The sequence below is a fragment of the Megalobrama amblycephala genome, linkage group LG11 (assembly GCF_018812025.1).
Source record: "Megalobrama amblycephala isolate DHTTF-2021 linkage group LG11, ASM1881202v1, whole genome shotgun sequence".
Classification (NCBI taxonomy): Eukaryota; Metazoa; Chordata; class Actinopteri; order Cypriniformes; family Xenocyprididae; genus Megalobrama; species Megalobrama amblycephala.
In genome coordinates, this window is record NC_063054.1 from 21,015,333 (window position 1) to 21,042,592 (window position 27,260).

Here is a 27,260-nt window from a genome sequence, read left to right on the forward strand (position 1 = left end):
ATCAAACTGAACTTTGTGGAAACAGCACACACTTTTCAGTCAAAACATTTTAGTCAGCATATGAAGCAATAGATAGGCTATATTGTTCAAAGTAAGACAAAATTACATTGTGTTTGTCAAATACAGTGGTGCTAGGACACCTGTGTGAAGTTGATGGCCACGGAAAGTGACTTTACAGTTAAAAGGGGGCTCAAAAAAGCAAATTTAGTTCAGGGAAAAGCTTGCCACATGGTTTGATATTTTGCATCTAATGCAAAGAAATTCATACAATTGTACATATGACTTAAGTGTCAAAAAATAATTTGAAACCACATTTGTTAACTTCTCAGGAAAATGTGCTTCATAACCTTATTACATCTACACAGGTTATTATATCTGCTCCTTGGTTTAAATTGTTCATACTGTTTAAAACAAACAACAAAAAACATCTGAAAGACTGAGACTGACCTTTTTATTCAATATTTACAGGAATAACATTTTTGTAGTTCCTCTAAAGTTCACACTTTTTAACCCCTGTCAAATATTGACAAAGTCACCCTGAAAATGTTACAAAAAGAAGAAGAAGAAAAAAAAGAACCCCCATCTTCTCCTCGACTGAACAAATTCTTCAACCATGACAAAATATCAGTATCTGTGCTCCATACTCGAATAAATAAAAACAGTTCTGAGGAAAAGGGCAGACTTCAGAAATGATAGTTACAATTTCTTGAGAAAGAGACTGCACTAAATGCTGTGTGCCTCTTTCAGGGCAGTTTGTGAAAGCATGACTGTTCTTAACACTTTATGACCAGTGACGCAGAGGGGAGGAGTGAACACAGATGCATTTATGAGTGCACAATGATGACCAGTAAATACCACGACTGGGTTTAAAGGCCACATGTGATGTAATGTGATGATGATCCCACATCATTTTACATTACATTTATCCTTCGGTAATATGGTATGAATAAAGGACCATCAACAGGCAGTTAAAACACCAGGCAGTTCCTAAAGAATTCTTCGAGTTCAATTCAGAACTGTAGTTTGTCATTGATGAGGGAATTATGACTGTTATTATTGCTGAGGTTCTTATCCACTAAATCTCCTGAGACACAAGTAGATTTACTGCTGTGCAGTGGGTAGATGGCACAAGATGTCACAGGGAAGGGTGACGGTGCTCATCTTGATCTGGTTGTAGTTTCACATCTGTTGTAGTCAAGTAAGCTTGAACTGAAATAAAATAGACTGGACCCAGGCCAGCATTTATCCATAGTGCACTGCTCAAACAGAGGTAAAACAATATAGAAACAAGATTCATGATTTGTTATTTAAAATGTTCCTATTTCCAACGACAAACATCTGGCAAGTTCAAGTATACTGTTAGGTGGCTTACTGGAGAAATAAAGATCACCTAAAAACAGAATAATGTCTGGTTGAAAGTAAAGACAAAAATGAGGGATTAAGCAAAAAATTTAAATGCTCATTAAGACATGAGCAGTTAACCATTTTTCATTCATTCATTCAGTCAGTCATACTTACACTCACACAAAAGAGATTCACTCAAATAAACAAACAAGCTATCTGCAGTCTTTGTGCATCTGCAGTCTCTCTCTGTTCCATTTCTTCTGTGTTGTACTGTGGTGACTGTATGTACAAAATGAAACCAAGAGTCACTTCATCCATCAGAATCCAGAATCGGGCTTGATAAAGAGGGCAGAGAACGCAAAGGCGAGGAAAACGATCCCACCAATGATTGTAACTGTAGAGATAAGAAAAGGAAATATCAGCAAATAAATCTGGATATAGATCACTGCTCATGTAAACCAACAGAAATTTAGTACTGTAGTAAATGACTCATCAATCTCACCGGTTCTGACAGAGATCTTCTGAGCCACCATCCTTCCACCGATAACAGCCAGTCCTGTGCACAGACAGTGTCCCAAAGTTCCCCCAACTGCTACTCCAAATGGATCCTACAGCAAAAACCAGCCGGTTATTCAGTTAGCAGCTAGCAAATCACCCGTTAATAATAATGATAATAATAATACAGAGTCCATTACAATCATCCTACAGGACTTTACTGAGCTAAGTAAATGTACATAACAAAAAAAAGTAATTTTTTATATACAGCACAGTAAATTGAAATATATAAATATATTAATTAATACTTTGGAAATATGGAGGCCAAGTCAACACCTCAAACTTGTTGTTGTGCTCCTCAAACCATTCCTGAACCATTTTTGCTTGTGGCAGGGCACATTATCCTGCTGAAAGAGGCCACAGCCACCAGGTAATACCATTTCCATGAAAGGGTGTACATGATCTGCAACAATGCTTAGGTAGGTGGTACGTGTCAAAGTAACATCCACATGGATGGCAGGACCCAAGTTTTCCACACTGCCTCCGCCGGCTTGCCTTCTTCCCATAGTGCATCCTGGTGCCTGGTGTAAGTGACGCACCCGGCCATCCACGTGATGTAAAAGAAAATGTGATTCATCAGACCAGGCCACCTTCTTCCATTGCTCCGTGGTCCAGTTCTGATGCTCACATGCCCACTGTTGGCCTTTCAGCGGTGGACAGGGGTCAGCATGGACACCCTGACTGGTCTGCAGCTATACAGCCCCATAAGCAACAAACTGTGATGCACTTGCGATCAGAATCAGCATTAACTTCTTGAGCAATTTGAGCTACAGTAGCTCGTCTGTTGGATCGGACCACACAGGCCCGCCTTTACTCCCCATATGCATCAGTGAGCCTTGGCCGCCCCTGACCCTGTCACCGGTTCACCACTGTTCCTTCCTTGGACCACTTTTGATAGATACTAACCACTGCAGAATGGGAACACCCCACAAGAGCTGCAGTTTTGGAGATGCTCTGACCTATTCATGTAGCCATCACAATTTGTCTCTTGTCAAACTCGCTCAAATCCTTACACTGCTTCTAACACATCAACTTTGAGGACAAAATGTTCACTTGCTGCCGTGATGAAGAGATAATCAGTGTTATTCACTTCACCTGTCAGTGCTCATAATGTTATGCCTGATCGATGTATTTATGAGCAATAATCACACTCGTAGCCGTGCGATTATGGCTGTATATCACAGCGTCACAGCGTGATATAAAGCCATATCGCATGGTTAGGAGCGTGATATTGTGTTTATACAACAGTTTCGACAACACAAGCATGTAAATAAATAAGAACAACGGAGTGTTTTTAAAAACCCTATTTTGTGAGGAACTACTTCCTTCTGCCACAGATTCAAATCTCAAGTTGACAGTTTAACAGTTGAGCCCAAGCCTCCTTTACCAATTCTAAAACGTCACTTTAGAACAGAGCCCGACTGATATATCATTTTGACGATTTTATCGGCCGATATGAGCCTGTCACTGATATATCTGCATCGGCGTATATGGTGCCGATATGCCTCCGATATGAACATTATTTTTACAGAACATATAACACAGATAAAATGGTTGTAAATGGTCTGATTAGGTAGTTTGTCCAGCAGAGCACACTCCATTGTTCGCTACTGACACCAGCCAACCCTTTCACTTCAGTAAAGAGGTCTCTCATTCAGGCAGCGGCAAGCAGTCAAGCGGTGTCTTCACAAGAATCAAAGCATTGTCTTAACAGTAAGTTGCGAACTAGTTTGTGACATACATAACTTACCCCCCCCATAAGTTTCCTTTTTCAATATAAGTCCATCCAATAATAACATTAGCCCCGTCCCTTAAAACTGCCATGTCGCTCATACATATATCACATCGCTCACATCACATATCCTAAATTAGCATAGTTTGTCAGTACAGTCAGTTAATGTAGCAGATTGAAAAGTTTGCAGTCCACTTTCTGCAGTCCAATAGACCGCGGTGCAGTGGTGGCTTGAGCCTGTTGAATGGTGATTTAATGCTACATTGTCACCTAGTTGGTGAAACGGGCTACTAAAGGATATAAATAATAAGTAAAAATATATAAGTAAATAAACATGTCCCCATCTTTTACTTACTCATTTGCTACATTAGTAGGATTTCCACGATGCAGGAAATCACGGAATCCAGTCATAAAACGGATTTTACTGTACAACACGGAATTTGTCATGTTTTTAATTAATAAATAAAAAACAGGTCAGAACACTTAAATCAAATCACAATGTAGACTAATGTTTGTGAATATTAAACTGCAAAAAGACTATTTAAATATGATCCTCATGTTCTGCATGTTCATTTGATTACCAGAAAATAAGCCATTGACCGCATAAACCTGCCCCTGTTGGATTGGCAGTAGCTTGCTTGCCCTACACAGTTACCTTGTTTATTTTTTTAATTCAAGTTATATATATTGTTCTATGTGTGTTTAAACTTATTTATAATAAGTGAACTTTAGTGTTCAGTGCACTGATGCCAGGCTTATTTTGGATAATAAAGTTTATTGTTAAATTGTTAAATACCCTGCCTTTACATTTCTTTATCACATCAGTATAAGTGTTTGATCACTCATTTGAGTGATCATTGCAAAAAATTTGTTTATGTATATATATATATATATGGTATTCAATATACAGTACCACTCAAAAGTTTGGACAAACAAATGGGAAGTGTGTCAAAACTTGACTGGTACTGAACTATAATATACACATAAAGAATATCGGCTGATATATCGATATCGGACCTTTTTTACTTCTTAATATTGGTATTGGCATCGGCCCCCAAAAACCCATATTGGTCAGGCTCTATTTAGAACTAGTAACGAAGGAACATTGAGTCGCTTCATTGAAACTCACTGTAATATGTGGAGTATTATGAGAGAGAGAGAGAGAGAGATCTCCCAAGTGAGTTTATATTCTTCAGGTCAATCTTATATATATGTTTGAATGTTGGCATGTCTTTGTCCTTTTAACATTTAAAGCTACGAGTACAATGTCACGAGTTGTCATATCTTAATTATGGTAATTTTGACATGGCTTCCACAGACTATTATTGATTGCTATCAGTATGTAAGGAGAGTTTCAGGAGAGTTTCAACCAGTATAACAAAAAGTGTTTTAGCACTGCCTACCCTACCTTAAAAATATATATCACATTCAGTGTTTTTTTATATATAATGCAAAACACATTTTCATGGGCTTTAAGAATATTTAAAACAGTAAAAAGTGCAGAAGTATTTTTAGTAAATATAAAATATAATTTTAAAGTCTAATTTTGGACTCTGTACAATACCTCTCTTGCAGCCAGCACAATGGTTGCAAGCTGAGAGCGGTCACCCCATTCGGCGAGGAAGGTGAGGGTGAGTGCCTGAACGAATATGGGTGAGATCACACTGTGCCACTTCCTCTGAGGCAACAAGTTCGCCGTCGACCCCGCTTCCACATCTGGTGCGCCGTTGGCCATCTTATAGCGCTGAAGCTGTGGGAGGAGAGGGAATCAGCCAATCAGAGGTCAGATAAGATGCTTCAAATATTCAGCAGGTGTTATAAATAGCGATACCTGCGGACAAACATCAGTTACAAAGCTTTTACCTCCTCATCTTTTTTCTTTATCTCAGCCTGGACCTCCTCCAGCTCCTCTTGCCCTTCATCAGCACTCATCCTCAGTCCTTCCCTCAGCATCCTCACACCAAAGATGGCAAACAGTGCTGTTGATATGTAGTAGGTGTAGATCCGTGGGATAATGGTGGTGGCGTAACCAAACAGTACTAATGTGAAGACAAACAGAAAAATAGGTCATTCATGCATTAAGAGGATTTTATAAAAGACACACAGTAGATCAACACTCTCTTTTAATGCATTAGACATTAATTATATTAAAAAAGCAAACTCAGTGGCCTAAGTGCTGAATTATGTGCTATTCTCTGTAAAACTTTTAAGATATAATACTTATATAAGACATTAATAAAGCTGGCTGGACAAAAAAAAAAAAAAAACTCATTAGAAATATGTTAGACCTGTATGGCATGATGATATTGTTTTGGATGGATGCAAATTTATTATAAAATTTGCATGATGAATGATAACCTATAAATATCTCATAAGACTTTTACTGACACAATGCAAGCTATAGCAGATATCATTATTCAGAATAGCAGATATCATTATTCAGAATGATATCTGCCAATAACGATAGATAGATTTTCTTAAGGGAAAAAAAAAAAAAATAATCTCCCAATTAATGCTATAAACTTATACAGGGAACCCTCTCATTTGGTATATTACCCTAATATTAGAGGGTAAAATTTACAACAAAGCCCAAACTGTTACATAAAACTGCTATTTATTTTCACATATAATAATTACACTCAAGTAAAAAAATGAAATATTCATGTACACCTCAGTTGCACAAAATAGTTTTCATAAACACTTGTCTTCATGACAAATTTATTCAAACATACATATATCATTAACAGTAAATGAGCTCCTCTCTAAGTGTTTTTTTGTTTTTTTAACATAGCTAACAAAGGAATAACGTTACTAATAATGTTAAGTGACAATGTTCTCAAGCTGTTTTATTGACATCTTTCTGTGGTTGAAACACTGATTGAGCGACTACATGATACATGCTACATTTTGGTAAACTGTACTGTAGCTTTCAACATATCTTCTGATGTGCATTCATGTTTTTTTGTCGCCTAAAATTAGATGCTACAGTGATCTGACACATTTAAAAGAGTCAAAATGCCATTTATTGTTTTACTTTGTGATAAAATGGACAGAATTTGAAAGATGAGACTTTGTTTCTTATCAGAAGTAACAAAGCATAAAGCTCTTTGCGATTATTGGATGAGAGGAGCGCTAGAAATAATGTTTAGCGTAGGGAAAAATCATGGACCTAGCAACCCTGGCTTGAACTACAGATGATTCATAAGGTCAAACAGAGCCTGCATTTCTACATTACTGCATCACTGTTTTTTAATGCGTTATTGTCAGGTAGACAGCCCTAAATTCAACACAAGAGACATTTTCTTCACACACAGTACGAGATGCAGTCTGACACTTTTACTGCCTCCTTTTGATTGACCGGATATAATCGGCCCTGATCATCGGTTGTTTTTAAACAATTGGCTGTTAGTGAAATAATTGCTTTTATCGGCCGATACATCGGTGCATCCCTAATAGGAATCCGGATAATTTGAAAAAGGTGACAAATAGGGAAAAAAGGAGGGACAAAAAGCTCAAACGCACATAAACAAGATCAAATTAAATAACGCTAGAGAGAAATTGACAAAAGTACCAACATTTGGGACGTCTAAATTGGAAAATATGTTTCTAATGTTCTATCCTACACATTAAAATGAAAAAAGAGAGAATGGGTAACATGAATGCAAATGTAACAAATTAAGCTGTCACTCATAGTTTTTAAACCAAATGGAGATTTGTAATTATGTAGTTTGTCACAATTATAATACTATTGTATAATTTTAATTGCTGGATACAATTGAGAAGGTCAAGTCCTCTGAGATGGGACAGGCCAAAAGTTAAGGAGGTGGTGGGGGTATTTGATTTTGTTTAAAACTTGCTACATTTAATTTTATGTCAGATAATATTTTATTCAACATGTAATAAGCAAAAACGTGACTCTGAAATCACGTGACGCCAAAATTCTTATGTTTTGTTGAAAAGTGGAATTTTTTGGAAAATTTTATGATGTAAAGCATATCAACATTTGTAGTTAATTTAAAAAAAAAAAAAAAAAAAAGTAAAGGTGCTTTAGAACCACTGTATTTCACCTACCTGACAGACATGTCATGAGTCCCAAGGCCAACATGGCACCCGCCAAAACAGTGAGGCGATTGTAGCGCATAGCCATGATGGCTGCAATGAAGAACGTCTTGTCTCCCAGTTCAGAGACAATGATAACTGAGATGGCTGCCACGAAGGCATGAATAAACCCCAGGTTTCCATTATTGGGTTCATTGATGATCATTTCCGGGCCGGGAGCATGACCAGTGGTTGCCTTCTGCAGCTAGACACAAATTATGATTCAGATGTTAGTTCAATTAATAGTAATAAGGTAACTGTAAGTGTTTACAAGCAACATAATTTCTACAAAAAAAAAAAAAAAAAAAAAAAAAAAAATGGGAAAACAGAAAATCTAACAACATTTAGAGATTACATTTCAATATTAGAATTATACATATACATATTTTATATATATATATATATATATATATATATATTATTTGTGTGTGTGCCTCTGACTGATAAAAATAACTGGTACTGCACTTCATCTTTGAGAAAGGTGGGCAAACCCCTGAGGCTCCAACACTTCACATAAATAACAGTTTAGTAGATTAAGTAACTTAAGTTTTGCAAGTTATTTTTATTATTATTTTAAATGGATATACACAATGTTTGGTAACTTAGTCTAAAAGTAATTAGTTACTAGATACAAATTACATCTCAACAGTGTAATTAGATTACGGTTTTTAGATTACTGAATTACTCTCTCTCTAAAAGGATGTGCAACGATTAATCGCCATTAATCGTTTGCAAAATAAAAGTCTGTGTTTACGTAATATATGTGTGTGTTCTGTGTATAATAATTATGTATATATAAATACACATACATGTATAAATTTAAGAAATATATGCATGTTTAAATAAATATATATATTTATATATAAATATATATTTATATCATATAAATATAAATATTTTATATATAAATCTGACATTTTTCTTAAATATATAAATGTATGTGTCTGTATTTTATATACATAATTATTATACACAGAACACACACATATATTACGTAAACACAGACTTTTATTTTGCAAACGATTAATCGTGATTAATCGTTGCACATCCCTAAAAACCCATAGCAACCTCGACCAGTTGAACTACACAAGGATAGACATGAACTTCCTCTTTTAATTCTTTCAAATAAACAATTCTTTCAATTGCATAAATTATTCTTATTATTCTTATAACTGACCAAAGTGTGTAAAGGGTGAAGGTTGCATAAAAAAAAAAAAACATACATTTGAAGATTAAATGTTGATGTTAAATCCACTACTGTTTTATACAGAATTGTTGTATAGTCTATACCGTATTTAATGCAATTACATAGTAAGTAACTGTAATTCAATTACAGAAAAATAAAGAGTAATCCCTATACTTTATCAAGGGAAAGTAATTAAATTACAGTAATTAGATTACCTAATAATTTATTACACCCAACGCTGGAACATGTATATACTAAAACATTAAAAGCACATTTTCTACAGCAGAATCTCCTTAATGATCCCTTCTTGTCAAAAGTACATTTTATTTCAGCCAAAAACCAAGTGAACAAATCTGTTCGAGAGCGTCTGGTCAAACTAGTTTCCCTTGAATGACAATACCCTTACCAAGCTACTTTAGCTCAACTCCTCTTTGACACATTTACAGTGTTAATAAACTCTCTTATGTATGTTACCTAGAAAATAGGACAAATTCGTACGTACCTCCGCGGGCTGCTCCTCGTGAATGACTTTATTCTCTTCTTGAGTTGCTGTAACTCCGACTGAAAACAACACAATGTTAAGTAGAACAAGGAAGCATTTAAACCTGCCACTGCCATGCCGCTCGCCGGCCCGGAGAGGCATTTTAACGGATGGCTAACGCGGCTTCTTTTGTGTTATTGCTCTGCAAATTAAGCTAATAACACCGCTAATTTATAAACATTAACGTTTTGTCGTTCCGATTTTGCTAGCCCACCATAGTCATCTTTGCTGAGAGACTGACGCCAAAGCCTAAAACAAAACTGTCGGTTGAAAACTGACCGTGATTGGTCGGTTGGGAGACAAACGTGTACAGGAGACGCATACGTCACTGAAATTGAGCCAGACTATTGGTTTAAACGTCGGTCTTAAATGACGTATGAAGAAACACCTTCAAGTTAGTTAGAGATGCAACGTAAAACGGAAATATGAGATTAGAAACTCCTCTCAAAGACCAGAATAATTTATATATGAGTTTGGCTTCTCAGTGTTACGCGAATTTGCGCATTTCTGAAATGTATTTATTAGCAGCTGAGTGGAAATATTAGTATATACGGGTTACTTCAAGTGCATAATGTTAGAAAATGTGTTTTTGAATTGATTCTCTTGTTGGGGAAGTCAGCTTCAGATAGTTCTTATGGGGCTGGAGCCACTTCCATTTTAAGTCATTTGCTGACAGCTGTTGTCAGTCACCTTCTGAGGTCAGGCCATCAGTCCATTTCGGTCCTGTTGCCCTGCTTCTTACACATTAATCATGCATGAACCATGGTGTCAGCTGTTCCATTTGTTAGAGAGTGCAATTAAGACAATCTATATTTTTCATTTTGTTAAGTTTATTTATTAGGTTCATATTTTCATATAAAACACATACAGTAAATCACAGGACAAAGGGTATAAAAGCTTTGCGTTGACGTGGATATGTCTCAAACTTGCTCCTGTAGTAATCATGACAGAGCTGTGCAGCCAGTGCCTGGTTATAGAGCACATACAGTACCACCAGCCACCAGGTTAATGAACTGCAGCCACAACAGGCACTCATGGCAACATAAATCAGAAGCTCAGCCAGGTAATGCGGACAAGAGACTAGCTCAAACCAGCCCCCATGTGGCATCTTGTGGGCCAGAGTCTCTACTTTACCTATATTGCACAGAGAAGACAAAGACTTAATTTTTGTAATAAAACAGGTTATAATTTTGAACATAAAACTGAATTGTTTTCACTAGTTACAGTTAGAAGAATAATTGAAACATATTTTACTATTATAGCTTAGATTTGTTTTTTTTTTCTTCTTCTTCCTAAGGAAACTCCAGCGGCTTCCTACCCGAGTTGTCAGTCCTCATCTTGGCCAGCAGTGAGAGGGACGAGTGCTGGAGGAGTGATGCCCAGATGAAAACAAAAGTCCCGATTACATGATACCATGTGAGCTGTTTAAAGAAAGGAACAGCACCTGACATTGCAGAGAGACACAAATATACAAATAGTTAGTACAATTAAGTGAAATATCCAGACTGGGCTGCTATATTCTAAAATATAAAAATATTTTTTTGTCAATTTAACATGAATTAAGTCTGGAGTTTGCAATTTGGAGGTGCATTTTAATAATAATAATAATAAAAAAACAATATGATATTGTGATGATGGAATCGGAAGTAGGAAACTACTAACCTGATTGTGGCAGAGAGGCATTTATACACAGGACAGTTAGTCCAAGTAGGACATAGTAACCCAAACCAAATGCGTACTGGACTATATGGATCACACCATTAGAGAATACGCTGACAAACAGACACTCCAACAGCCGTCTAAAGAATGGACCCACAGTAGCACTTGTATAAGCAGAATGGACAGATGTAACTCTGAAAATCACACGTAATTATGCATGTGAATATTCATTTGATGGTAAAAGTGAAGTAACAGATAAAAGCAAATAGATATACATGAGAAATTAATTTATATTACAAAATATGAGGTCTCCCATAAACAGTGTCACAAGGAGCTTTCAGAACTTTGATTGTATTTTTTAAATGGCATAGTTGGTTACTACATTGTCATGTTGTTGGTCACCATGTTTTAAAAGCATGCTTTCTTTGCTATTTGAAGTACCGTTCCAAGCATCTCTTGGGTTGCCAGTCAAACAGCAAAGCGCGTCAATTAGCCAATCAGGGAGTGTCTCCCTCATGACGACAGAACGTATGGAGAACAGTAGGAGCAGCCCATTCCACATGACAGACACCGCATAGAAATGAGAGAAACACCTAAAGGAAACATCAGAGAATCATGTTTCCTGCAGAATCGTCTTGACGTGCTCAAACCATGATATCTGGGGAATATACAGAATTACAATTAACCCCAAATCACCTCTTTGATACGTCAAAAACGAGCTGCCAGCTTGGGCGTTTGATGTTTTCCTTAGTTTTCCCATATCGGATTAAATCCTGAAACACGTCCTCGAGCCTGTTAGGGAGTTTCAACGAAAACTTATATAGGCAAAAGGCTACAATAAAACATAGCGCTAGCAAAAACCATATAATATTAACTATTGCTATTGTATGCATCGCAGAAGCATCATACTTCCGTCCTCTCGTGTAATTATTCCGACGGAAACAAATACTGGATATTTTAGGTTCCACTCACAGGAATTTTCTGATAGACCCCACCACTGCATGATCAGGTAATGTGCCTGGCTCTGCCATGATAACCCACAAAGAAGAAACAGTACTGCATAGCTCTGTATATATACAAAATCATTTCATAATGTTAAACTGTATGAAACTGAATGTTTAATTAAAAACAAGCTTTCGTTGATTGTATTCCACACTGTGGATCAGAAAACCCTGATACTTATGGTGATAACACTATAAGTTTCTAAACTATATTTGTATTTGTATAAACAAGATTAATTTAAAACCAACTGTGCTAATCTGAATGAGCATGGCCAATAAAACATGGAATTGACCAGGAAAAGCTTAAGAAATTATCTGGAGGAAGACTAGAGCTAGATGAAGAGCTACTCCAGGACTAAACTGAGGCTTAAATTAAATTTGTGATTCATTTTGTGCTTTAAAGGGGAAGGGGACGTTCTCGTGACCTTGCGCAGGGATTCCCTAAAAGTTCTCTAAAGGTGGCGAAAATTCCGAACCTTTACAGAACATTAGGGACTTTCCTAAAACGTCCTCTTATGGTAGTGAAAGTGCTGCAGTTCAAGGTTCCTTCCTTATATGACTTTTTTGGTTAATTTTACGGTCACATAAGAACGTTACAAAGAGGACATTTGGGACATTAACAGAGCGTTCCCACATGGTCCTCTGTTGGTTACATAATAACGTTCCTGATATGACATTAGGGGGACGGCCTCTTTTGGTTATTTTATGGTGGTGCGAGAATGTTACAAAGAGGTCATTTGGGAGGTTAACAGAACATCCTATAGTAATAGTCCCCTAAACATTTCCAGAACGTCCTAAATGTTCCCTAAAGGTCCACCAAATAATGCCCTCCAACCTTTAAAAGAACTCCACATCGTGACCTGAACGTACTGGGAACGTTCTGAGAATGTTCTGGGAACATAAAATTTCTTGCGGAGTAGGCCTACAGGTGTGTGTGCGTGCGCGTGTGTGTGTAACGGAGGCCAGCTAGTAGTCACTGTGCAAGTAAACCTCAGTCCTCTGACCTCAAGAGATGCTCTAGCGACTGATGCTAGGGGTTTCGGCCTTAAGCCTCCTCGTTAGAGCATCCGACTCCCACGCCGGAGAGTTTGAGGCATTGCAAATGGGTAGAGGGGTTATACATATATATATATATATATATATATATATATATATATATATATATATATATATATATATATATATACATACAGTTGCAAGAAAAAGTATACGAACCACTTGCAGAAAATGTGAATAATTTTAACAAAATAAAGAAGATAATACAAAATGCATGTTATTTTTTATTTAGTACTTTCCTGAGTAAGATATTTTAAATTAAAGATGTTTACATATAATCCACAAGACAAAAAAATAGCTGAATTTATTAAAATAACCCCATTCATAAGTATGTAAACCATTGATTCTTAATACTGTGTGTTACCTGGATGATACAACTGTTTGTTTTGTGATGGTTGTTCATGAGTCTCTTGTTTGTCCTGAGCAGTTAAACTGAGCTCTGTTCTTCAGAAAAATCCTCCAGGCTCCTGCAGATTCTTCAGTTTTCCAGCATCTTTTTTATATTTGAACCTTTTAGAGCAGTGACTGAATGATTTTGAGATCCGTCTTTTCACACTGAGGACAATTGAGGGACTCAAACACAACTATTAAAAAAGGTTCAAACATTCACTGATGCTCCAGAAGGAAACATGATGCATAATAGACGAGGGGTGAAAACATTTGGAATTTGAAGATCAAGGTAAATTGTATTTAATTTGTCTTCCGGGAAACATGAAAGTATCTTCTGTTGCTTCCGAAGGGCAGTACTAAATGAAAAAAAAAAGTATATTTAAACAAAATAAGAAAAATTTGGACATCTTCATCCTGTTCAAAAGTTTTCACCCCCATTCATAAGTAGCAGTGAATCAATGGTTCACATACTTATGAATGGGGTTATTTTAATAAATTCAGCTATTTTTTTGTCTTGTGGATTATATGTCAACATTTTTTATGTAAAATATCTTACTCAGGAGAGTACTTAATAAAAAATAACATGCATTTTGTATTATCGTCTTTATTTTGTTAAAATTATTCACATTTTCACAGATTCTGCAAGTGGTTCACATACTTTTTCTTGCAACTGTATATAAAGTGATCTTCACTGGCATAGTCCAAGCAATCCATGTGTCTTATTTGAAAAACAACATTAATCTGAAGCTAAACCCGTTTCCTGGTAGGTTTAATTTAAGCCTCAATTTAGTCCTGGAGTAACTCTAGTCTTAATTCGGGAACTCTGTTATTAAACTCTGGACCAGACTTAGTCTAAGGTTATTTAAAACCATAACGAAGAAAGCAGATTTCTGTTAATCTGGTTTAAAAGGCCATTTTAGTCTAGGATTTGGTTTAAACCACCCGTACAAGTGCGGTACAATTTGCAGTTCTACATACGAACACAAGGGGGCAGCAGGCAAAATATATTTTGTCAGTACTCTCACAGAAATTAATTGGTTCACTGGATAAATTGGTTAGAAAATGTTTTCCTTTCGTCTTCTCCCTTACATAAAAAAGCTTTTTAGTCAGAATTATGTTTTAATAAGGGAACACCTGTGTCATAATCACTGCTAAAATACACAAAGACAACCGCAATGACATCTAAAGTGGATTAAAATAACTTTCCAACTATGTTTGTCTTGCTTCAGATAGTTTCATATAGTCTGACACCATGTTTAAAGATTGCGATTCATAGTCTGAGGATGTATCTGGTGTTTGATGATGTGTTTTGTTTTGACTCATATTAGTGTGAGCATATAATAGAGGAGAGTGTGGTAAACTGCATGTTTTACTTAAGTTGTCCTCCAGGTGACAAGGAATTAAATGGCGGTAAAAATCCACTAAAATTTCAGGATGTCTTCTATCAAATTAGAAGAGAATATCTATAGCATATAGTGCTATCAAAATATGGCATGGGTGGTCAATAACACAACTTGACCCACGTTAAGGAATAACATGTCATGTGGGGAAAAAAAACATGTACAATCCAAGTCTTATTTTGCTGCAAGTGTATTTTCATGACCCATCCAATAAATAATAGTGTTTGTGATCACCAATACTATGTATTACACCTACGTTTGAGTGTGTGTGTGTGTGTGTGTGTGTGTGTGTGTGTGTCTATATATCAGTCATTATCTTTTATCTTTAATGGGGTTCTGATTTATAACGGGAAGTAAAGCAATAACCAGTATACATTTGCCTGTTTGCCTGCACAGTTTGCCTTCAATGCAAGGAAACCTCATTCCCCACTTGAGCCATTAACTACCATTTGTGTTCAGTCAATAAAGAGTGTGTGTGAAAGAGAACAAGCCAAAACCTCTGAAGTATTCGACTGCAGGATGATCATAGAAAAGTCAGGTTTCCTATCTGAGGATGTGTGCAGTATTTCCTGCCCCCTCCTGACTCTTCCTCACTGTACCCAGTGCTGGACCCTAATTAAGATCCCTTTCTGACACTCATTGTCACTTCTCTCCTATTTCCATTTTGTCCCCCTGCCCATCCATCCATGCTGCTCCTCCACCCATTTCTCCATTGGCCTCTTCTGCATCTTCCGATTTGTGTTCCCCAAACACACACGCTTTAAAAAAATGCTGGGTTAAATATGGACAAACCCAGGGATTGGGTTGTTTTCACCCAGCCATTTTTTTCAACCAATTTTAGATTTATTTTTTTAGCCAGCAATATAGTAATATAGTAAAAGGCATGTTTTTGCTCACCCCCAAATAGGGGCAAATTTGTGGGGTATTTTAAGCTGAAACTTGACCAGACCAGAGACTTATATTACATCTTGTGAAAGAGGGCATAATAGGTACCTTTAACCCAACCTGCTGGGTTTGTCCATATTTAACCCAACTTAGGTTGTTTTTAACCCAGCATTTTTTAGCCCATTTCTCATATAACCTTCTCTTTACAGTATGGAATGCATTCATCCATCCATTCTTCATCTGTCCTCATTTCTAATTATTCCTCCACGTGACACATTTTATCCCTTAACGTGGGTCAAGTTGTGTCACTGGTCCACTCGTCATATTTCTATGGCACTATGCTATAGATCAGGGGTGTCCAAACTCGGTCCTGTCCAGCAGAGTTTAGCTTCATTTTGCCTTTGCCACACCTGCCTGGAAGTTTCTTGTATGACTAGTAAGACCTTTGTGCTATGTCCAAAATTATACCCTTAAATAGTGCACTATTTGAGGGAACAGCCATTTTTAGTGGTGTCCAAAACCTTAGTGGACATTATTGAGTGCACTCTAGGGCTGTCAAACGATTAATCGCAATTAATCGCATACAAAATAAAAGTTTGAGTTTGCCTAATATATGTGTGAGTACTGTGTGTAATTATTATGTATATATAAATACAAACTCATTCATGTATATATTTGAGAAATATTTACAAGTATATGTATTTATTTATATTTTTATATAATTTATATTATATATAAATAAAAATATTTTGTTCATAAATAAGATATTTTTCTTAACCCTTGTGCGGTCTTCGTTAAACAAATGTAATTTTACTCTGTTTATTAATGTTTTTACTCCATGTTTGTGCAGTTTTTGGAGTATTTATCTTATTTTTTAAATTTATTTATATATTTTTATTTTTTAAATTTATATAAATAAATTAAAAAATATTTTTTTAAATTGGTTTTTATACAAAAACAGATTTTTATGTAAAATTCACTTTATAAAATACCCACATATCTAAATTTCATTCATGGGGATAACATGGATAATTTGACATGGTTTAGTGTATGATTTTTGCCCATCTTTTGAAAATGCAGTTATAAAAGTAAAAAAACTATAATTTTTACCAGTAAATGCTGCAGAGCTCCACTATTTGCTATGTGCTATTTTGACTGACTGAAAGATGTCTTTTCACAAGTATTTTCATATTCATATTCAAGGATTCATATCTAAATATTCTGAAATCACAATTATAACAATAAAGGCTACTTTTTGTCAAAGTTTAGTATTTTTTGTAATGAAAAAAATCAGTTTTTCAATATTGTTACATTATGATGAGACCCCGCTTAGAAAATGGACAAAATTCGTCCTCAAAATCAACATTTTTGATTTTTTTCAGTACAAAAAAAATGCCAAACTTTGACAAAAAATATTTTTTATTGTCTTTTATTGTCATAATTGTGATTTCATAATATTTAGATATAAAAAAAAATTGTGAAAAGTATTTCAGTCAGTCAAATAACACATAGCAAATAGTGGAGGTCTGCAGCCATCTACTGGTAAAACTGCATTTTCCAAAAGGTGTGCAAAAATCTTACACTAAACTATGTCAAATTATCCATGTTATCCCCATGAATGAAAGTTAGAAATGTGGGTCTTTTATAAAGTGAATTTTACATAATAAGCTGTTTTTGTATAAAAAAATATTTATTTATTTATTTATTTATATAAATTTAAAAGATATGACAAATCCTCCAAAAACTGCACAAATATGAAGTAAAAACATTAATAAACAGAGTAAAATTACATTTGTTTTTTAAAAAACAATTATTTTGTTACAAAATTACATTTTGTTGCCTGGGGTCTGTGGAGACCCTGAAGACCCTGAGTGTGACCCTTTTTTTTACACTAACATAAAAACAAGATATCACTCCAATTTTTTTTTCCTTTGTAGATCTAGAAAGTGCTAACAACTGTACAAAGTTTCATGTCATTTGGACAAAGAGAACTTTTTTTTTTTTTTATTTGAGCAAACGTCGTTTGGGGTCTGTGCAGACCCCAAAGACCCTATAAGGGTTAACTATATACATTAATTTGTTTGTTTTTATATATACATAATAATTACACACAGTACTCACACATATATTAGGCAAACTCAAACTTTTATTTTGTATGCGATTAATTGCGATTAATTGTTTGACAGCCCTAGTGCACTCATTCAATCCCACAATGCACCGCAACAACAAGTGTACTTGTTGAACTGATGTACGCTAAATGGTTAGAGAATACCCATAATGCACTGTGAGAGTCACACGCCATATAAATTCTTGCGTCTCGCCAGAAAATCCATCCATCCATTCATTCATTCAGTTTACAATATATAATACGTAATATAATACAGGTATAAATTCAGTTTTATTTGGTTTATTAAATTGTTTATCTAAGGTTTATACATAGTTTCTATGGCAGAGTTCAAGATAAATCCTTCATCTTAATACTGGAGCTGCCAGTTAGCTAAGTTTCAAATGATTATTAAACAGCAAGCCCAAACTATGCTAAAGCGGCAGTGATTCTGGTGTACTCAGTGTCTGAATTTACTCACTCGTTTTCAGTCACTACTTCAAATGAACTGTATTAGTAAACTAATGTAGGGAATAGTGAATGAGGGTATAGGGGCGATTTCAGATTCAGCCCTTGATTACCTGGATCAGGTATGTTTAATTGGGGTTGGTGCTAAACTCTGCAGTGGCCATTCATGAGCAGGATTGGACACCCTGCATACTTTCAGTCACACTTTAGTTTAGGGTCCAGTTCTCACTATTAACTAGTTGCTTATTAGCATGCATATTACTGGGATATTGGCTGTTTATTAGTTCTTATAAAGCACATATTAATGCCTTATTCTGCATGACCATCTTCTACATCCCTTTATACCACATACCTAAACTTAATAAATACCTTACTAACTATTAATAAGCAGTTTATTGAGGCAGAAGTCATAGTTAATAGTTAGTTAATAGTGAGAATTGGACCCTAATCTAAAGTGTGACCGTGCTTTCTTCTAATTTGATAGTTGACATTCTGACATATAAGTAAGAGTATTAGTTTTTACCGCCATTCAATTGCTTGTCGCCTAAAGAAAATGTGCACAGTTTACCACACTCTCCTATAACACAGAACACACAAAACACAGGGAAATCCATGACAGCCGATCTCGAGAACTGGTCTGCCATGATGGGTGTTGAACGTGGACAATCTCTGGTTTTGATCTTTGATTTCATGTTCTATGACAAATTGCATCCTGTATTGATTCAACACACACAGATAGCCTATAACCCTAACTCAAAAAAGGATGCCGCTTATGTTTACATGGTCACATGAGCCACGTACTTCAAACCCAGGAGTGCTAAACCGCTTTGTCTTAATCTCCTAAACTGCATTTAAATGACATTTCAGAATGCCATTTTCTCCATAAACCCGGAATAAGCCGTTAATAAGCACATAAATGTGGTAGGTCTAAATATGCATTTATATGAGTGCTAATATGGTTAGATTGTGTAAATCATATTACTCTCTCACTCTTTATTGTCTTGTTCTGGTTGGGTGGATAGGTTCATTTTCCATGGCTTTCCCTGTGTTTTCTTTTCCAGTATCCAGAGATGATGACAGAGCAGGAACTGGCACACCTTGGCCAGACCCATTGGGATGTGGTAGGCAATAGAGTATTCAATTATTGTATCATGGTTAAAAATACACCCAGAGAGAGAGAAAGAAGAACGTTTGTATTTTAACTTAAACATAGACATAGTCAGATCAGAAGCTGAAACTTAAAATGAGATTTTGGATGTATTTGAAACTGAAGTGTGTATTTCTGCACCTTTTGTTTCACCAAGTGAAACTGATTTGATTGTTTCAAACTGGTTTGCAAAAGACTTCACCATCTTTCATTGGTTGGAAAAACAAATAGTTCCCCCCAAACACTAAATTTTAAATAGAGCTCAAATAAACAATATTTACACTTTTAAGACAAATCAACTTAAAGGATTAGTCCACTTTTAAATAAAATTTTCCTGATAATTTACTCACCCCCACGTCATCCAAGATGTCCATGTCTTTCTTTCTTCAGTCGAAAAGAAATTAAGTTTTTTGATGAAAACATACAGCAGCACTGAAACTGTAATTTTGACCTCCAACCGTTTGGAGGCCATTGAAGTCCACTATAAGAATAATCCTGGAATGTTTTCATCAAAAACCTTAATTTCTTTTCGACCAAAGAAAGAAAGACATGGACATCTTGGATGACATGGGGGTGAGTAAATTATCAGGAAATTTGTATTTAAAAGTAGACTAATCCTTTAATGGCTTACTTGTAGCCATTAGAAAAATCTTAATATCAAAGAAATAAATTTAGTTTGTTTAGAGCTAACCTAGCTTAGATTTATAACCCATCATATGCTCACCTGCATCTTTCTTAAAATATTACATGAACTTATGGTAATAAATTATACATTTTACTCCATCTGTTTTTATACACCATTCATTATTTTTTTTCATGATTTGCTCTTTCCTATATCGAACAAACCAACACAAAGAGTTCCCTTTGAGGGCTTTTCCAATCCTGCTGTTAGCACAAGTCCAAAAAATAGGAAGTGCTTTCTTTTTCCTGATCCCCTGCTCAGAGGGGAAGTGTTTTAGGTGCTTCGACTCCCAGCAGAAATGACCAGGACAGGAAACATGTGGTGGTTGGAGACTCAAACTCTAACCCTTTCAATCAAATCCCCAAATGAACAACCATAACCCACAGTGCATCAGTTCACAGTCCCTGCAACAACAACCGAAAAGAGACTAAATGAGCATGCCAAAGTGTAAAGTTGCTGGTTTTAAAGTATAAAACAGACATAGGTTCAGAAATTGTTCTGATCTTCACAGAGAAGGTTACTTTTAATGCAATACCCATAAGTTAAGTGGTTTATGGAATATTCAAGATGTTAGTCTACTCTATACCCACAATCAAACTACTCAAGAAATCCTTATTACTGTATCTTTCTTACAAGACTTACCATAAACTTGCTGTCACTTGCACAGGTACATTTTTAGACCAATTTCTGGACACCCATTGCTGCCTATTTTTCTACTATATACACTCTTAAAAATAAAGGTTCTTTATTGGCATCTCTTGTTCTGTGAAGAACCTTTAACATCCATGGAACCTTTTCAATGCACAAAAGGTTTTTTATAATGGAAAAAGGTTGTTCAGATTATTGAAGTGTTCTTCGCAATAAGAATATATATATTTTTAAAAGAACTAATTAGTGAAAGGTTCTTTGGGAAACACAAAATAACCCTTCTATGGCATTGCTGTGAAACTGTTACAACAGAGACGGCTCGGAGGCAGATGTAAAAGCAATGACAATGTTTTATTGAGTTCAGCAGAGTAAACGGAAAGTATGAAGCAATGATGGAAGTTTGGTGAGTTGATAGAAGAAGTGATACTGTCCTTTTGTTGAGTGCAGATGGTTTATGGAGAAGAACGCTGGAGACTGAAGACTGGGAACACTCACACACAGTTGGAGAAGCACACGGGGGAGACTGGAGACACTGGAGACGATGGAAGCAGGTAAGTAGCAGGTTGGAGTCCTTAAGGTAAGTACACATGGAGTTGTAGTACAAACGAGACCGGACAGTGACTGTGTGTGAGTGTGTGGTATTTAAGGTGGTGGTGATGACAGAGTTGATGACGTGCAGGTGGCAGTGACCAGTACTCGGGTGATTGTGTGCGTGGGTACTGGATGGAGGTGGAACCTGATGTGTCTGTGACAGAAACCACTTTTTGGAACCTTTATTTTAAAGAGTGTCTTCATAATTAAGCCTCCTATTACATATGCACAACTTTTCACTGATCCATACAGTCATGCAGCAATGACAACAGGGAAATGTAAGGTTGCCATAACTGTAAATGTTTACAAGTACCACTGTTCTCCAGAAATATTGTGAGCACTATAAACAACCAACAGTTGACCCGAGACTTGATTTTGTCCGTCACTTACACAATACTTGGCCTTAGTGCATTGTTTGCCTGGAGATGTCCTGTGTCATACGGCTTGCTGTTACACAACAAAAGGTACCCCCCCCCCCCTTCCAGTTTTATCCTTTGGATCCACCCATATCCCACTGGCAGCTTCTCTGGGACATTCTATCTCAGAAACAAAAACAAGGGAGGTTACCACTGTTCCGCCAGCCTCCTTACCTCCAGAGAGGGGGAAAAGAAATACTGTTAATGATTGTTGTCCTGTAACACTTTACAGTACAGGAAACATGGCCACACAGATTGTTTACAGACAATGGAATGGTCAAAGTGTCTTCCTCTGCAAAATTAATCGGCTAGTAGTTTACACATAACCAAAATGTAGTATTTCGCACACTCAAAAAAACTTTTAATGAATCTTTTGCATTTTTGTATTTATTTATTTATTTCTGTGCTTCTATACGCATAGAATACTAAAATAGAAATTTCCCGAAAAAAAATCTGACCTGAAGTGGTCTCCCGTTACCCCTAGATTGGCCTTGCCCAGTCTTTAAAACCTTGAATAATTTGTGTAATTATAAAAAGAGTTATAAAATGTGGACTTAGTATGACATAAATATTTGTCTTTCAGAATTAATATGGTTTAGCTCTATCCACCTGAGACACATAGAAAAATGTAATTTTGTAAATGTAAATGTAATTTGTTTATATACATCATTACATTATTTGGAGTTAAAGAAAAAAATGGCAGGATTTTTTTTTTTTTTTTTTTTGCAATATTTTATATGTCATGTCATACAGTGCCCTCCACAAATATTGGCACCCTTAGTAAATATGAGCAAAGGTGGCTGTGAATATAAATCTATCATTTAAAGAATACACTTCATTCTCCATAACGAAAAAAAAAAAAAAAAAATCCAATACAAACACTTTTAAGACTCCATCCAACTTTCTTTGTATTGTCAAGGATTAAGCCCTAATTTAGGTGTTAGAACCCACAACCAACCATAATTCTCACCCTGTATTAAAGGCAGTTTGTTTAGTGGACATTTTGCGTGTCTTCACTTCTTGATTGAGTTAGGACTCTATCGTAACTAATCTCTGATAAAGTGATTTAGACTCTTCCGTTAAGTCCTGAATGTCTATGTTCTTCGGACCTTCGGCCTCTGGAGTCTATAGACATTAAATGAAGGGTAATATGTTTGATAAGTAAGTGTGCTGCGCCCCTCCCTCGTCTTCCTCCCTATCAGCGCACTTCAGTCACGCGCCCATCCAGCGCACGAATCCATCAGTGAGCGCGCAACAGGTCTCTATCAGGGAAAAACTCAGAACAACACAAGGATTTATGTTCTTTAAATAGTCTGTTCTTTATCCGTTTCTTCAGGGTTAAGGATTTTAAAAAAATTATCTTAAAGTGTACAACTGTGTCGTATAATCGTGATGAGGAGTTAAGGAGTCTGAATTTTGGTTTCATGTCGGGACGGTCCAACGTTACTGTCGGGCGATGGCAAAGACATCTTATGTGCTTTTTCTCGTCGACATCCTCTTTACCATCAACTTGGTTATAGGTATGACACGAACATCTAATTAAATATAAGCTACAAATGCTCACATTATCATTATCTTTCTCATCACTACAGTCACCTCATTGTTAATTGATAATTGTTCGCATTATTACCGTTGCTAAGTTTCAGCTAGTCATAGGCTACGCATTACGAAATCTCGTATTAAAATGTTAAAGTGTACACCTGTTATTGATTTGAAACAACTGTAGCTATGATTTTTTCTCACTTTCATGTTATTGTATCTGTAGTTGGCTAAATAGCATATATTTTAAGAATAGTAAATGCTTCTATATGCCCACATTAGCCTATAAAGCGATTTATACTTTTTATTTATTTAAAAAATCGGTCTTTTTAGGCTTTTTTTTTTTTTTACTATTCAAAAAAATATTTACTTCAGATAAAATAAATGGAATAAGCATTCCCAGAATTCCATGCACAAATTATAACATTTGTTTAGATTATTCTTATGAGTTATTGTTTTATGTTGCATTTATGTTATTTAGCTATAGCATTATTTTAGTGTTGTGTTTTTCTAATGGTGTTTTGTGTTTGTGTGGGTAACATTGTGCTCTGTCTTAATGTTACTAATTGGTTACAGTTGTAGAAGTCAGTTTAGATAAGATATGTCATATTGTGGTTTTACATAATTTAATCAATATTATTATCAGCACATTTTATAGTAGCAAAATCGTTGCTTTTTAAAGTAAAGAGCCAGAGCTTAAATTTATATATGCCTATCAGATTTAGGAGCTAACATTTATATATGCAATAAAAAAAAATGTACAATAGAGACGTAAGAGTTGTTTCAGTATAAAATTTAAAAATTGTATACAAGATGGGATCTAAATAAAACTTTGGTAACATTTTAGTATGGGGAACACATATAAACTAACTATAACTTTTTCCTCAATAAACTCCTAATTTACGGCTTATTAATAGTTATTAAGCTAGTTTTTAAGTTTAGGTATTGGGCAGGATTAAGGATATATAATGTCATATAGAATAAGGTATTAATATGTGCTTAATAAGTACTAAGAATTCTACAATACAATAAGTACAATATTCTAGTAATATGCATGCTAAGTTAAAAGACCCCAAAACTTCCTATTCTTTCTTGCCCTTATCTTGTAATTCCTTCAGTTCACTCTTATTCATCAGATACAATCAAGCCCTCACCACCATTGTTTTCAGTGTCTGGCCATTTAAATGTTAAAACAAACAGTTGAATAAGCTAGTCTCCATGGAGTGCATGTGTTTTATCATTATTGTGTGTGCCCATAAGATTCGAGTGTGTGAGTTCCCAGTTAGTTCCTCTGGAGCAGGAATCCCACCTCAGGCTTTGGAGCACGGGGCCATTTAGCCCGGCCCTGGCCCATCTGCCCAGGCTTCCTGTTTTGATACATCCAGGCCTCTGTGCTGCACTTGCAGCTCCAGTGGAAAAATATCCCAGGGAACCACACATCACATTGCTCTTTGCCACAATGCTGTGCCATTCTGTGCTTTGTCTACATTCCTTACATCCAATGTAAATCCAGGCGTTCATGGTCCTCGCCACTCTTGTGCTCTCCCGAACTCCCGATTGACTCTGTGAATCCATGCTTGTGCACAGAGAGAAGCACTGGTTTGACTGTTAGTTTGAGCTGAGCAGCACAATTTTTTGACTGCACCTTTTTAAGACATAAATCATTGTGGTTTGTTGATAATGAAGCTGTAGATTTAACCTGATGGTTGAGCTAAAGCTGTCAAAATGGCTCACTTTGTGTGTGTTATAAGTGGACTTACATAAAGATAAAAAGAGAAAAGGGAGCTGCTTTCAGATGAAGATGGAGATAAAGTTGAGTTTGTGAATAAACTAAATTATTCTGGGATTAATATTAACCATGTTGAAAGTACTATAGGGAGATCCTAGGAAAGGTGCATGTTGTACCTCTTAAAGTTTATTTAGTCTTGATGTTAATGTGATATATTACAGCCGTATTCTCGGTGGTTTATTGCTCTGGGGATGGCGGTCCTACTGTCCAGTGTTTAGTTTTAATGTGAAATATTGTTATATGTTGTCTTACACTGGATGTTTTGTGTCTTTCTTGGTTTATGTTGGTTTAATTCAATTCAGTAAGATAAACATCAGAAATCTGGTAACATTTGTTTCTTTTTATGGCATAATATTCATATATTTTTCATAAAAAACAACAACAACAAAAGTAAGTTATTTGCATCAGTAATAAATGTCCCATCTGAGATTTAGGCCAGTGTAAGACTATATGAATATCATATCCACTAAAGTCCTCATTTAAATCACTCAGTGATTTTGATTTTTTTCAAGTATTCATGTGAATATCAGCAGCTTGTTCTTTAACAAAGCATTCTGGGTTTATTTTTTCTTGTAGCGATAGAGCTAAGATTTGTTCCAGATCCTCCAACCTTAAACATCACTGAGAAAACTCTCAAAATCAATGCTTCAAGTACACTGGAGATCACGTGCAGGTATGCTTTGCTTCTGGAGAAGAGCAGATCTGTCTTCAAATAAAATTAACTTTCATTTTCATTCTGATGCCACAGCACATTTTTTCTCACAAGCTGGGTGCTGTTTTTGTTAGCTATTTGATTTTTGATGGTCTTTTTTTGTCAGATTACATTGCTGACACTAGTCTTTTTTTACCTGTTACACAGGGGGCGGCAGATCCTGGAGTGGTCTACACCTCACAACCGAACCCGTTCTGAAACCCGGCTCACCACATCAGACTGTAGTGGTGATGGACTATTCTGTAGCACTTTAACACTCTCCAAAGCAGTAGCCAATGAGACGGGAGAGTACCGCTGCTTCTATAAAAGCCTTCCTATAGAGGATGGGAAGACCTCTATAGCTGTGTATGTCTTCATACAAGGTATGATTTTCATGTGTAATCTTGTTGGACAAGAAAAAGAAAAGCACATTTTTCATAGTGTTCAACTCTCTCTCCCAGTCTTCCAGAGAAAGTGGGAGAGACAGTGGGAATATTACAAAAATGTGTTTGCCGCATACTTTCTTTGTTGTCTTTCAGGATAACCTTCTGAATTCTTCATAACCTCTTCATTCTGGTGGCACCACCACATTTGACTTCCCTTTTCACCATTATAGCTGTAAACTGTTTGTCCAGACAGACAAAATATAGGAATTGGTTTATTTTAAGTTGTTTGTTTTTAAGTGTAAGTGTGGTTGTGTGAACTTGCACTTTTAATAATCAGGTTTCATAACTGTTTGTAAGTAGTGTTATATCTCTTATGCTATCTAAAGTGTGCGTTTAGTAGAGTTAGTTTAGTTTCTGCATGTGCTTTGTAAATATCTAGTTGTTGGTTAAATATAAATATCAGACATATCTATGTTTTTAGATTATCGTACGCCGTTTATCCGAATGGCTCAAGATTATGATGTGGTGTTCATTCGGGAGGGAGAACAAAGTGGTCATTCCCTGTCTGGTATCTGTGGAGGATCTAAATGTCACACTGTACACAGTGAGTATTTCAGCACACACATATTCCCCTACCCTATACTGTAAAAAGTGTCGATTCACAAATGTTACCTTCTATTTCCAAGGATCTATTTCTATTTGAGCTAACTCTAAATAATGCTTTTGGCATAATCCAAATCATACAAACTACACTATTGCTCACAATTTTGGGTTCTGTAAAATATTTGAATGTTTTTGAAAGAAGTCTCCCATGCTTACCATGGCTGCATTTATTTTATACAGTTAAAACAGGAATATTGTGAAATAATAATACAATTTAAAAGAACTGTTTTCTATTTTAATATGCTTTAAAATGTAATTTATTCCTGTGATGTCAAAGCTGAGTTTTCAG

The 27,260-nt window shown here is 35.8% G+C and overlaps 3 protein-coding genes across 3 annotated transcripts in view; 1 reads left to right on the forward strand and 2 right to left on the reverse strand.

Annotated features, from left to right (window-relative positions):
* Positions 1-434: 434 nt before the first annotated feature.
* Positions 435-9,813, reverse strand: tmem165 (transmembrane protein 165). The gene is made up of 6 exons (XM_048206670.1): positions 9,418-9,813; positions 7,703-7,934; positions 5,495-5,670; positions 5,196-5,381; positions 1,847-1,952; positions 435-1,738 (listed from the first exon to the last, which is right to left on the reverse strand). Exons 1-6 carry the CDS (start codon positions 9,556-9,558, stop codon positions 1,662-1,664), a joined length of 918 nt encoding a protein of 305 aa, XP_048062627.1. The 5' UTR covers positions 9,559-9,813; the 3' UTR covers positions 435-1,661.
* A 453-nt stretch (positions 9,814-10,266) lies between these two features.
* srd5a3 (steroid 5 alpha-reductase 3) lies at positions 10,267-12,045 on the reverse strand. Its single transcript, XM_048206669.1, is given in 6 exon segments — positions 10,267-10,590; positions 10,775-10,900; positions 11,119-11,259; positions 11,262-11,309; positions 11,557-11,708; positions 11,812-12,045. Coding segments are annotated over 6 exon segments (924 nt in total). The 5' UTR covers positions 12,009-12,045; the 3' UTR covers positions 10,267-10,330.
* Positions 12,046-19,486: 7,441 nt separating this feature from the next.
* kdr (kinase insert domain receptor (a type III receptor tyrosine kinase)) overlaps positions 19,487-27,260 on the forward strand; it is a 36,798-nt gene continuing 29,024 nt past the window's right edge. The window contains 6 exon segments of the mRNA XM_048206668.1: positions 19,487-19,540; positions 21,344-23,423; positions 25,808-25,904; positions 26,091-26,305; positions 26,790-26,847; positions 26,849-26,912. Coding sequence (XP_048062625.1) covers positions 23,360-23,423; positions 25,808-25,904; positions 26,091-26,305; positions 26,790-26,847; positions 26,849-26,912 — 498 coding nt within the window. The 5' untranslated portion in view covers positions 19,487-19,540; positions 21,344-23,359.